Source organism: Astyanax mexicanus, chromosome 7 (assembly GCF_023375975.1).
Source record: "Astyanax mexicanus isolate ESR-SI-001 chromosome 7, AstMex3_surface, whole genome shotgun sequence".
In the NCBI taxonomy this organism is placed as follows: Eukaryota; Metazoa; Chordata; class Actinopteri; order Characiformes; family Acestrorhamphidae; genus Astyanax; species Astyanax mexicanus.
Genome location: NC_064414.1, coordinates 32,370,427 through 32,383,679, shown reverse-complemented (window position 1 = coordinate 32,383,679; position 13,253 = coordinate 32,370,427). Strand labels below are relative to the sequence as shown.

Here is a 13,253-nt window from a genome sequence, read left to right as displayed (position 1 = left end):
TGTCAAAGAGAACTGTATGAAGTGTGTAAAAACTATTCCTTAATATTTGTAATGTGTACATTTAGAGTAAATCTTGATGAAAAAATAATTGTTGCACAGTGTATCAAATTTAACCAACTATGCTGTGGACACAAAATACAATATGTTGATTTTGATAGGAAATAGAGTAAATATATTCTTAAAGAACTTCACATCAAGTCAATACAAGCAAGAAAAGATTTCAGATTTTATTTATACAGGGAAATCTTCATCAACATTTCATTCTGGAAAAAAAAAAAACAGACATTTGTCCAACACATCTGAAAGATATGAACGTAGCCTGGATCTGTTTACAGGTCAACGCACTCGACTGTTCTCTCCAGAACACAGGCTTGCCTGCTTTCTCCATTTACTTCCACTTTAGGAGCCTCACCATGGGGAGCTTCTCATTCCACAGGCCGACCTCAACATGTCATTCGGGACGATAATGACCCTTACTGTTCCGGCGAAGAATATCAGGGGAACATTTCCAGAACATATTTGCATATTCAATAAAAACATGTTTTTATCGATTTTGCGATTTGTTTTATTATATTATTTCATCACTATTTGCTTCTGGGAGACGAGGGGTGAAATCATCAGCTTTTTCATCAGCTAGGTCACCAGTACATTATTATTTCAATTGCTTGGTGTTTACGCCACATCTGTCAGCTATTGCTACACTAGATGCTTTTCTTGAAGGCTTATGCCCCATGTTTGGTTTAGAATGCTGAATATAGTGACAACCATTATATGCAGATTTCTAGAATGTGAAATAGAAAAGAAAAAAAAAACACATTGCCCTACTGTCAGTCAATTTTGTAAAAATACCAGGTTATAGCTGCCCAAACCTGTATGTCACTGAATGTGATAATAATAGGCATAACATGAAATAGGCATCATCATGAACAGATTAAAACGACTAGTCTGAATAATGGTTATATACAATGTGCAGTTAATGCAGACCTAATAAAGAAAAAGTTACTTATTCATGTGTATCTCTTTATTTTAAATAGACAAGTTAAAATACTATTTTGAACATTTTCGCTGTGGTTTCTTTGGAGCTGCTGTAGCAGAAAGATAAAGAAAACTGTATATATCTAACAAACAGGACGCCTTAATTTAAAGATAAAATCTAGTGCTAGACCCAGACACCCAAAATATCAGGAAATAAAATTTGATAGCTCTGTATAGTAATGTTTACAACTAGGAAATTATGTAGGATGTAATGAAAATGAATGTCATGGCAAAATTAGACACAAAATTAGTCACACTTTCAGGTTTCTCCTCTGTCACTGCTCACTCTTTGAACTCCATTTCCCATAATCCACCCCACCCCCCAATCACGTGACTTTGTACAATCCAGTTCACTTGTTCCCTTTTATAAGTCTTTGTATAAATATCTATCAGTTGGGTCACCGTGGTGTTTAGTATAAGTCTCAGTATGATTGTATTGGATTTTTTTTAGTTGCAAGGATCTGAGTGGGCAGGTTAAGCACTGTCACTATGAGCAGGAGATTGCTGCTTCGAATCCTGTTCAGGTAGCTTGCCATCAGCTACCGGAGCCCTGAGAGAGCACAATTGGCTTTGCTCCCTCCAGGTGGGTAGATGGCGCTCTTTTCCCACATAACTCCAAAGGGGGATGTCGTGCAGCACAAGGCATCTGTGAGCTAATCTGTGAGTAATACAACAAGAACTTGGTTTTATTACTTTATTTTTTTTTATTAAATATATAAAAAGGGGAAGCATAATATTTTGTGATGAATCAGAATTCTGGTTTGGAATCTGGTATAGTCCAATACATTTGTCCATCAATTCACAAACCAGAACTCTGGGGAGGTACTACCAAAGGTTTACTGTTGACCCACTTTATCCGTTCCACACTTAATCAAGTTTTGGTGACTTTTAAAACTAATTAAATACTTGTTTTAGCATTAAATATAGATGCTTTAAACGTATTCGGATCTGAAAACAGAACAGTTCAAAGAAAAACAGGAAAGACCAATATTGCCATGACATTCATGTGGAGTTTATATAAACTTCTGACCTCAGCTGTACATTTGTAACTCCTTTTGTATCTTCATTAAAAAAAAAAAAGAAAAAAGATCCGACACCATAGGGCCATGTGATGCTAATATATCATCTTATGATGACGTGCTTTATTTCTTTACTTAATGAAGAGGGATTTTAGCTTAAATGTATATTACTGTATCTGTGAAATGCATCACTGAATAAGGTCAGATTTAGGAAAACTGAAAAGCTGGAATCTGAGCGATATGTCGGCACAGTAATCGGTACAAAATTTCAGAAGCAAATTTCTTCACAGGTTTGACGGTCCTGTTTGTTGCTGCATGTATTTTGAGCTATATACTGTGTGTCCTCTGCACCGACGCACTGAATAAATGTTAAACTGATTTCTAAATGATTACATCAGAGCTAGTAACCTTTTTCCTGGAGCTGATGCCAGCCCATCTCTTTTGTGTACTGAGTTTGGGTCAGAGCAAGAATATGTAGTGATGACACTTGTGCATGTTTTATTCAGTGTTTACGGACTGTAACCTTGGATAAAGCAGATGGTTGGGCATATGTTCCCCATCTCCAACGGTTTCTCTACAAGTCTCACTCGGAGGCTTTAAAAGCTGCAGTCGCAGACTGAACACGGCCAATAGGAGCTAAATGCTTTTCAGCAACAAGCAGCAAGCAGAACTAAATCCATGACCACTTTCACTTTAAAGTAGGGCTGCAGTGTAAATGAAAATTCTTGGCTCAAATCAAAGCCTAACACTGATATCACTTTTTTACGATTGAATAAATAATATAGAATATTTTTTTTCTCCAAAATCAATTTTACAGTAGTGACTCAACACTGCTTCAGAATTTAATGAGCATTTCCAAATTCTATAGGGGACTTTTAAATTGAAACAAATTCAGACACAGCTGCCAGCTTCATTGGAAAGCTTTGGCCACAATGCTAACAGCTAGGTTGAAGCTGTGAAGCTAACACAGCAATCTGCCTCAGCTGGACTGGAGTAGTTTAGCCACAAAGCTAACTTTTTTTTTCAGAGCTTATTAAATCAACTGATAGCATCACTTGTTGGTAGTTGTGGCTATAAAGAGCCATCCTTTCTATTGATAGCTTTAAGCCAAAGCTTACATGCTAAAACAAATCAAAAAGAGCAAATACTGCAATATAAAAACTCTAAATAAATAAATATTTGGCTCATCCTTATTTCAAACATTATTTCAGTTGATTCCAAACCTTTCAGGACACTTTTTAATACAATTTCAGTCCCACTAGTGTTCGGTCCTGGATAAAACACTTTGGTTAACACAAAAAGCTGATTGGGATCTCATAAGGACATTTACAAAAATGTGGCAACAAAGGCTTCAAGCAAGTAAAAGATCATCCATAGAAACAGTGAACAGCATGATTCCAATTTCAGGTTCATTTTTTAACTTTGCAACATAGATACACACATGGTTTAGACTGAATCAACACCAGCAGCTTGGCCATTGACTGAATTATTATATTAAATATTAATCTGCAATTATCATTCAAGTTGATCCTGTGACTTTGCACATATTTTCATCTATTTTTTTTTTCATCTCATAAAAGAAAAAACAGCATGTAAAAAGGATACACCATGTGGCGTGGCAGGAACTGATGAACTGTCTGTTCCACATTTCGTCTGATTGATTCCTTTCCACATGCGATGGCTTTCTCACTTCACCAGCCTGACTGATGTGACTGTAATGTTTTTCTTTTTCTTTTTTTTTTACAAGTATCTCCTGTAGGTTCCTGTGGGCATGCTCAGTGTCTATTCTACAGGTCTGTGAGGCGCGAGAGCTGAAAATGAGATGCAGCAGGGGCCACAGTGGGAGTGAGTAAAGAGTTCCACAGAGAGTTTCAGTCTTAGTCGACTCCCAAAGCACAGAAGAGAGAATGCACAGGAGAGGGGGAGTAACAGTGAGAGGGTAGAGGAGAGGAATCAAGCCGTCAAGCCTCCAGGCAGGCGGAGAGAACAGCCAGCAGAGTTAGAGAGAGTGACCAGAGGTGAGGAGCCCACAGTCTGAAAGCAGAAGACCTGTTTCCACCAAAGTACGCTACCTGAGCTGCAGACAGAAGAGAGGGAGGATATCACTGATATAACTGGCTCCATGTTTGTGATGAAAACACAATCGCAAAGGCGAAAATAAGATGCAAGCTCACAGTGCTGGCATCTGTAGGTGTGGAAAACATATTCTTGGTTGTTTTATATCCAGTTCATATCTAAGTTTTTTGTTTAGTCTATTTTGGCCAAGCCGGCACATCAATCAATAAAATTAATCAAACAATTAATCAACCTTTATTTTTACTCAGAAATACATTAAGCATAACTCTTATTTTTAATGCAGCTGAGCTGATAAAAAAACAACTAAATAAAATAAAATTCAAGTGTTTAATCAGATTAAGATAAAATAAGAAACTTCATAAACAAATTAAATGACAAAAGCATTAGAAAAACAATCATGATTTAATTAAGAAGCGATAAAATAATAAGTGTTTAAAGCAGTCAATTAAAGAGATAAATAATTAAAATAATAAAAAAAATAATAGAAGAAGTAGCTAAAAATATCACTAAAATTAAATCTAAAAAATAAAATAAAAATAAATAAATGGACAAAATTAGTCAAATAGTTAAAAAGGTAAAAGGAAGAAACTCAACTTAAATTGTTACAGGCTGTCTGCAGGTGCTTAGAAATTAAAAGTTTAAAATGATTTAGTGACAAATTATATCCATGTTAGCTCGTTAGCTTTGTGAAATTTAATTAAACTACAGACTGTAGTCCTTCTGTCCTTTGGTATACCTGATTATCCTGCTTTCATCCCCTTTTTTAACGGCCAGGACCTCACAAGACCACCAGAGAGCAGATATTAGGTTGTGAGAGGTGGATCATTCCCAGCACTGTTAGTGGATCAGAGACAGCAGTGCTGCTGGAGGTTTTAAACATTGTGCTCAGACAGAAGTTCTGAATCAGTTGCTGCATAGTTGTGCTGTTTCTGTGTAGTTCATCCTCTAGTCCTCTATTTATCAGTGGTTACAGGATGCTTCTGGTTGGTTCATTCTATTCTCAGTCCAGCAGTGACACTAAGGGCAATTTTAACACTAGCCTTTTTTTTCAGGTCCGGGTGTGCTTTCCTACGGTGGCCGAGAAAGCCCAACGCAGTGCAAATTGGAAAGCGCTGCAAAAGCACAAAACACATCCATCAAAATTACAACACAGGCGCAGCAAATAGAAAAACGCGCTGCAACTAGACAAACGCGCTGCAAATAGAAAAACGCGCTGCAAATAGAACCACAACACAACGGAAGTGAGTCACAACACAACAGATTTTTCCCGGGGGACCTTAAAAGATACTGTACCAGCTAAGCTGCGTCTTCAGTAACGTCTCGGACTTCACTATGTGTACAAAGGACAATACGTGGCAAACAAGGCGTTTTGTGAAGCAGAACTTTTAATAAACATAACTTACTTTTCAGAAGCTTGTTTGCCACTTATTGTCCTTTGTATACAGCTGGTACAGCATCTTTTAAGGTCCCCCGGGAAAATTCCGTTGTGTTGTGACTCACTTCCGTTGTGTTGTGGTTCTATTTGCAGCGCGTTTTTCTTTTTGCAGCGCGTTTTTCTATTTGCTGCGCCTGTGTTGTAATTTTGATGGATGTGTTTTGTGCTTTTGCAGCGCTTTTCAATTTGCACTGCGCTGGGCTTTCTCGGCCATCGTACTTTCCCCAAAAGTTTGGTAGGTATGGTCGAGTGTGAAAGCTGCTTTTCACTTTCAACTTTCACATGATTTCCCTCTCCATCAATTTATAATACTCAATACCTAATAAATCCACACCCTAATAAGACAGGAGTGAGTAAACCAGTGATAATGAGTTTCACCCCCAAACCAGCCTAGAATCAGTCCTAAGCAGAGGTGGAAAGTAACTAATTACATTTACTCACATTACTGTAATTGAGTAGATTTTATGAGTAATTTGTAATTTTTAAAGTAGTTTTTAAATTAGTTAATTTTACTTTTACTCAAGTTAATTCTGACACAAGTAATTTACTTCTCTACTTTGGAAAACTCCCCGTTACTGAGTAAAAAAATGAAATGCTGGGAAAAAACTTGTTTGAAAAAAAAAAAATGCGGCTCTGGGGAACCGGTGTTCTGTCGAGTTATGCTACCGATCGATATGTGCTTTACGGCACTGCACATTCGCCGACAAACATTTTTTTGTATGATTTCATGTTTTTAATGATATTTCCTTAAGTTTTTACTGGGAACATTAAACAATCTGTTTGAATGTTAAAAAAACATGTAAAAAGCATAGCAATGGCAAGTTAAAAAAATAATAATGAATTGTAAAACTATAAAAATACGGTTATAGTCACCTATATGACCATAACTTTTTAACAGTAAAGAAAAATATGGATCATAGAAACCTATGCCACTTGTTCTTAAAAAATGTTTTATGGGGTGGTCTGAACAAATCTGCCTGAAAGGTGCAAATTATTGAATTTAATAATTATTTAATTTATGATTTGTACTTTTTTACATCAAATAATTAAAAGTAACTATGTAACTTTTACTTTTATTTTTTATATTAAATTGAGTACTTATTTAATTTTACTCAAGTAGATCTTTAGATGGGTACTTTTACTTTTACTTGAAAAGAATTTTAGCAAAATAAAGGTACTTTTACTTAATTAAAATTTTTCAGTACTTTTTCCACCTCTGGTCCTAAGTGGGACTTATTAATTCAGGACAAGCGTAAAAACCACTTAAAGTGTTTAAAAACTAATAAGATGGACAGTAAATGTGGAAACAAGGAGGAGGATATGATATTGTAACTTGACTGTGATTTAAATAATGCACCCTTTACATGGCTGCACTGTAAACATTTTTCCCATTATATTATTCTGACCTTGTGTCTCTGCTCAAGAGACAGTTATGCAACATAGTGACGCAATTATATACTCGATATACTCAGTATACCACTAAACCAGTGTATTTCTAATCTTAGATGTCCTGTTGCACTCTTTCACCCATGTCACCAACATAGCAACCAAGAATAAAAAATGAGAATAAATTGGTTTATGCTCAACCAAATTACCAATATGGCAGGAGTGCTTGCATCTGCACAAAAATAGAGCCCACTGTTTTCATTTCAGTGATTCAAGACCTCGAAATGTGGCAGAAACCACAGGTCCAAGAGAGGACAAGGAATACAGACAGTTATAAAGCATAAACAGCCTTGTGGGAATGCTGGGAAGTGATATAGGGCTGTAAATGAGGCATAAATGGTTTAAAAAGAGCAGTGAATTTACTTTAGTCAAATGTTTATATTTTCACATGAATCAAATGTTGCATTAAGCCAATTTTGCTTTTCTTCTGCTTACCTTTGGCATTAATTGAGCGCTTTCAACAAATAACTATATATCAACCATTTCTCCCTTTTGTGAGAAATCAGTTATTTGCTTTACTAGTAAAATTACTGTAAGTTATTTTATTTTAAGTGCCTTCATAAATGAAGAAATATGTATCTAAATAAAACATTTTTATTTTGTAAAATGTTGAGAAAAAGGGAGAAATTGGCGTATTTTTGTGTATATTGAATAGGTTTTATTTATGTGGAGATAATATGCACATTTAAATCATTTAAGTGAATTAATGTTATTTTATTTAAGTGCAAAACAATCCAGCCAAGCTAAAAGCAACCAGGCAGCTGGAAGACCTGGTTTCCAGCTCTTTACTCACCCACACAGGCGGTACCCTCATCATTGGGCTCATATCCCTGGTTACACCTCTTGTTGGCACGGCACTTGAAGCTACCGTAGGTATTGGTACAGACAGGACGCTCAGTGGGACAGACAGAGGGGAACTGCGTGCATTCATCCTGATCTGGGGGGGTACAGGGTAGTACATTGACACAGTTGGAAAAAAGGGATGAACATGGACATCAGAAGAACTGGACAAGGGTTAGGAACGTTTGACTGGTACAGGGGTGGGTACAGGGGTAGAAAGGTTACAGGGGTAGAGAAACCCTAAGGAATATATGAGCCTTACCTGTGCAACGACCATTTTCATTGACAATAAATCCATGTCCACACTATAAAAGAATAAGAACTTTCATTACATTTTATGCAGAAGGAAAATGCTTTTGTTAAAATGAACAGATTAAATAATTCAACAATGGTAATATTTAGGCATTAAATATAAGAGAAAGTTGCCAATCTTGAGAGCTGGTTAGATCATACTTTATGATCCATATTTTGAAATACAGTAGCTCTGAGCAAGATCACAAGATGCAACAGTTCCTTATTCAAACTCTAGATGAAAATATGGAACTCACCTATGGCTGCAAAACCCATAAACATTTTTGTTTTAACAATACATTACCCATACTTATACATGTATTCACCTAATGTGTTTCAGAGGGGTAGCAAAGAACAGTAAAAAAGTGGTAGCACCACTAAGTAAAGCATCACAAAATAAAAACACCACTAACCGGATACCCCTCTTAAGGGTACATTACTTCTTGTACAGTCCCGTACAAGAAGTGTATCAGCAGAGCACGCAAAACATCAATAATGTAATTGTGGGCTAAACAATGCAGTTCACAGACTCTCGCAGCCAGTGCTTGGAGTTCGACAACATTTTTAAACATGGTTATTTAATCTAAAAGCATGATACAAGAACATTGCAGAATCCCTGTATGATGAAGCATAACCAAGTTTGTCTGGAAATATTCATGTAGCATCTAGCTCCACCTTTAATCTGTAAAAGAACTGTATGGTTTATCTTGTTGTCTTTGAGCTTTACAGTACTGAAAGGCCTATATGACACCCAAACTAACCATACTGACATTATATCTGTAATATATAATTAACATCAGCAGATCCAATTAGGAATATGCGGCTAGGGTTTGTGCACACCTCAATCTCCACCGCTGGAGTTTCTTCCTCCTCAGCCACTGGATAGAGGATCTCCATGACAGTGTTCAGGTCACTGAGCTCCAATGGCCTGGCCACGGAGCGTCCATCTGGCCAGTACACCTCCACATTGGTGGCCACGTCTTTCCCTGTTGGTGAGGAACACAGTGAGGTTGGGGGGAGTGCTCTCAGCAGTTTGAGAACAGTCTGCCTTTGTAACATCCCCTCAGGGCTGGGAGACACAATGAATGATTTCTTCTCTTTATGCACAGCTCTCAATGGAAAAATTCCACTCAGGAGAAAAGGCCTCCCAAGAAGCTCTTCGGCAAGAGCCAGGTTGGAGCAGGCTGGGGTTTGGCACCAGAGTCGCAGGCTCTTAACAAATGCGCAAGAATGTGCTCAGCTGCAGCTGTGCAGAGCACCGTGAGCACTAAGGCCTGGACATGTCTCAGATGGTGCCTGAGTCTCATTTGATACAGTGGGAGCGGGTCTCTCATGGCTAACGGCGTATGAGAGAGGATCATGGGTTTGAGCCCACTGGCATAGCGGGGAACATTCCATGGAGTTGCTCAACTACTAGATTAGACTGGAGACTCCTGTGTTGCATGTTTCAGATGAATAAATGGACAGTAAGGCCCAATTCTATACTGTCCATTGTCTCTACCACTTAACCCTATTCCTCTGTTCTGCAAGATACCTCAGAGTAGGGTGTCCTGGTTCTTGTTGGAACAGAGGGGCAGGGTGAAATGTTAGGGCTACCATGGTCCTCCAAACAGAGGGATAAGAAAAATCACAGCAAGATAGTTGTGAAAACAGACAAAGAAACTCACAAATTTAGTATTTTCTTTGTTAACAATAACAACTACCATTGCATTACCTTATAGGTATATGGTTTATATACATTATAAGCATTTTCTTCATAATAAAAATAACTAATTGCTAGTAGTACATCAGGGCAGCTAGCTTTCCTCGATTTTCTATTCCACCATAAATCAACAAGATCTCTATAAAACTGTACACAAAGTTCCAGTCAAAAGTTTGAACACACCTTATTCAGTGTTTTTCATTTTTCTGCATTGTAGATTATTCTAAAGTCATCCAAATTATAAAGAAGGAAGCATATGGAAGGATTTAGTAAAGAAAAAGGGATAAACAGAATATGTTTAATATTTTAGACTCTTCACCTCTTGTTTAGATGCCAGCTGTGCACATCTTGGCTGGATTTTCTCAGTCAGCTTCATGAGGTAGAGTCACCTGAAATATCTTTCAGTTAAAAGCTGTGCTAAACTTGTTGAGAGTTACTTAAATTACTTCAATTTCTGGCCTGTGAGTTTGTTTGAGAGCATCAGTTGTGTAGTAAAGAGGTAGAGTTTTGTATACAGTGAACAGTCATATTTGAGTAATGTTCTAATACATATTATAGCAAGATTCTGAAACATATCAAAATCCTCAAATAGTAAGACTTTCACATTCTATTACAGATATATTACGTTTTATGTTTAGGTTTAGCCTACAGTTAAGATTAGGATTAGGTTTAGGGTGTGTTTTAGGTTGTGGTTAAGTTTGGGTTAGGTTTACATTATGGATATGGTTAGGATAAGGGTTATATTAAAGTTTAGTTTTAGATGTTTTAGATGTGTATTTTAGATTTTCGGGGTAGGTTCAGGTAATAAAATTACACTTGTCATTATCATTTGATTTTCTCTTGTGTGGGTAGCGTCAGTAATTTGTGTACTAAAAAAGCTTCAGTCATATGCACATTCATTATAATTATGTGAAGGTTATGAATTGGTAGCATGTGTAAGAATTTTTCTTGAGACAGACTGCATTCTACATTCTATCATCTGAGGGTTCTGCTTCTAAGATGGAAACTTAAGATAGAAATTTGATCAAGAAGGAAGTGAATAGCTAATTCAGCTCTATATCAGTGTAATTAGGGGTGATAATAATAAATAATAGTTGCATCAAGCCTCCAATTGAAGATATGATGTTACTGAAATTTACAGCTCCTCTGCTATAAGAACAGACAGGCTACAGAGCACCTCTAGAAATGTGCCTGGTTAGGAAACAGTACTTTATATTTATTTATTTCGAAGATATATCAGGTTCTTAAAGGTTTGTCCCATTTTGTAGAAAGAAGAATTCAACTACCTCCTCTTGTAAATTAGTTCCAAAGGTAATGATTTTAGATTTTTTTGTTTTTTTTTTAAGAAGTCTCAAACATTTACCAATACTCTTTTTGCAAATATCCACCAATGCATGTCCTCTACAATACAGTTGCTGCAGGCAATGCCACCAAGAAATGATGGCTAGCTGGTTCAGCAGCCGGCATGGGAACATCCAAGACTTTGGCAGTGTATTGTGATCACCACAGAGACAGTCCAGAAGAAACACAGCAGAAGAGGGATGCAGAACCGCGAAGGGCCAGAGATGAGAAGAAGGGGCGCAAGGAGCTCCACTTTCCTTCCATTCCACTATTTAGTCAAGCATGGAAAGACACTTTGAGGGCCTTCCCGATCTTTAATTAAAGCACCATTTCTTAGGTAAACAGATCCGCAGGCGCTCCCGCCAAAACTCCACAGGTGCCTTTGAGGAGAGGAGGGCTGACATTTCACCTGCAGTGGCTGGGAGAGGATTACTCTGCAGAATGCTGCGTTTCATACATTATTTAATATTACATATAAGGACTAACTAGTTTATTAGACGCACTTATATTGTACTAGTAATAGGTCATTTTTCAGATTCTGCTACAATGCATAGTGCCATGTACAGTACTGAGCCCCCTCACCTTCATAACATTCATCTGATTATTAATGACTAGGTTTAAGATTTCCATGGTTTTATAACCATACAGTATACAGTATTTACAATTACCATAATGCATAAACAGAATAATAGTATTAAATAGAATTAGAAATATGATGGATCACAAACTAATACACATGCATACTGGATTTAAACTGGGATTTAACCCGTTCTGAGCTGTATTTCTCTTTGTTCCTTTAAGTATACATACAGCTCTAGAAAAAAAAGAGACCACTTCAGTTTCTGAATCAGTTTCTCTGATTTTGCTATTTATAGGTATATGTTTGAGTAAAATGAACATTGTTTTTTTTTATTCTATAAACTACTGACGACGTGTCTCCCAAATTACAAATAAAAATAGATTTAGAGCATTTATTTGCAGAAAATGAGAAATCAATATTGGTTTTTAAATCACAGTTTTCATGCATCTTGGCATGTTCTCCTCCATGTCTTACACACTGCTTTTGGATAACTTTATGCCACTCCTGGTGCAAAAATTCAAGCAGTTCAGCTTGGTTTGATGGCTCGTGATCTTCCATCATCCATCATTTCAATTTGGTAAGAAACTCATCATCATCATCAAGTGGTTTAATTTTTTTTTTCCAGAGCTCTCTCTCTCTCTCTCTCTCTCTCTTTACATACTGTTTATAAAGCATGTTTTGCATGTTCAAATTGATTGGGTGACACTTGTACATAACAATTTACAAGCAGTGCTACAGATTCTCTGATACTTCACTTTTCAGATAGTGTTTGCTGAAGGATTAACAGTGTTGGTTTTGTACCACACACCGTGCTTTCAATTTGTTGGGGAAAATGTTTTTCTTCACCAATGGCTTCTTTCTATTGGAAACCAGTATGCAGAGCTCTTGATATTATTGACTGGTGCACAGTCACTGAACTCTTCAGCTCCTTCAGTGTGATTGTTGGCCTCTTTTTGATTTCTTCTACAACTCTCCTTCGTGCTCTAATGCTGTGCTTTGAGGAAAGGCCTCATCCAGGATGTGTGATGCTTGTGTGATTGTGACAGTGCAGTGTCTACATAGAATTGTCAGTGTGAACAGACTAGTATCTCTACAAGAAATCAAATCCACATTCAATGCAGGAAGCCCAAAAATCATATCCTGCATCTTTATTGAAAACAAAAAAATGTCCTGTTTGAAGGCACTACTTGTGCTCTGTGTATGGACATAATAACTGACTACCCCTTTTTGCAATATAATCAAAATCAAATCATCTTTACTCAAGCTCTACCCTGTCCATCAATAGAAGAATGCACCATAGGACCACTGTTGACAAGATAATATTTGGATGGTGGACAACTCTCAGTGGTGCACCTCAAAAGCACATCAGTACTAAATATACATGTCTGGCTGTACCAACAGACACACTTACATATCTTCATGCTCTCGGGGTGATCGTGTAACCATTGATGAAGAGCATTTTGTTTTTCACAGCATATTTAGAACATT

The 13,253-nt window shown here is 37.0% G+C and overlaps 1 protein-coding gene across 3 annotated transcripts in view; it reads right to left on the bottom strand.

Moving 5' to 3' along the window:
* Positions 1-204: 204 nt before the first annotated feature.
* Positions 205-13,253, bottom strand: part of crtac1b (cartilage acidic protein 1b) — a 55,929-nt gene continuing 42,880 nt past the window's right edge. For 2 of the 3 annotated variants that reach the window (XM_007240381.4, XM_049481614.1), the window contains exons 12-15: positions 8,983-9,128; positions 8,114-8,156; positions 7,805-7,948; positions 205-4,131 (exon numbers count right to left, since the gene is read on the bottom strand). In XM_007240381.4, the coding sequence (XP_007240443.3) occupies positions 4,016-4,131; positions 7,805-7,948; positions 8,114-8,156; positions 8,983-9,128 (449 nt within the window). In that variant the 3' untranslated portion in view covers positions 205-4,015. Of the gene's footprint in view, positions 4,132-7,654; positions 7,949-8,113; positions 8,157-8,982; positions 9,129-13,253 lie in introns of those variants that run through there. The other variant, XM_022684804.2, reaches the window with a different exon arrangement.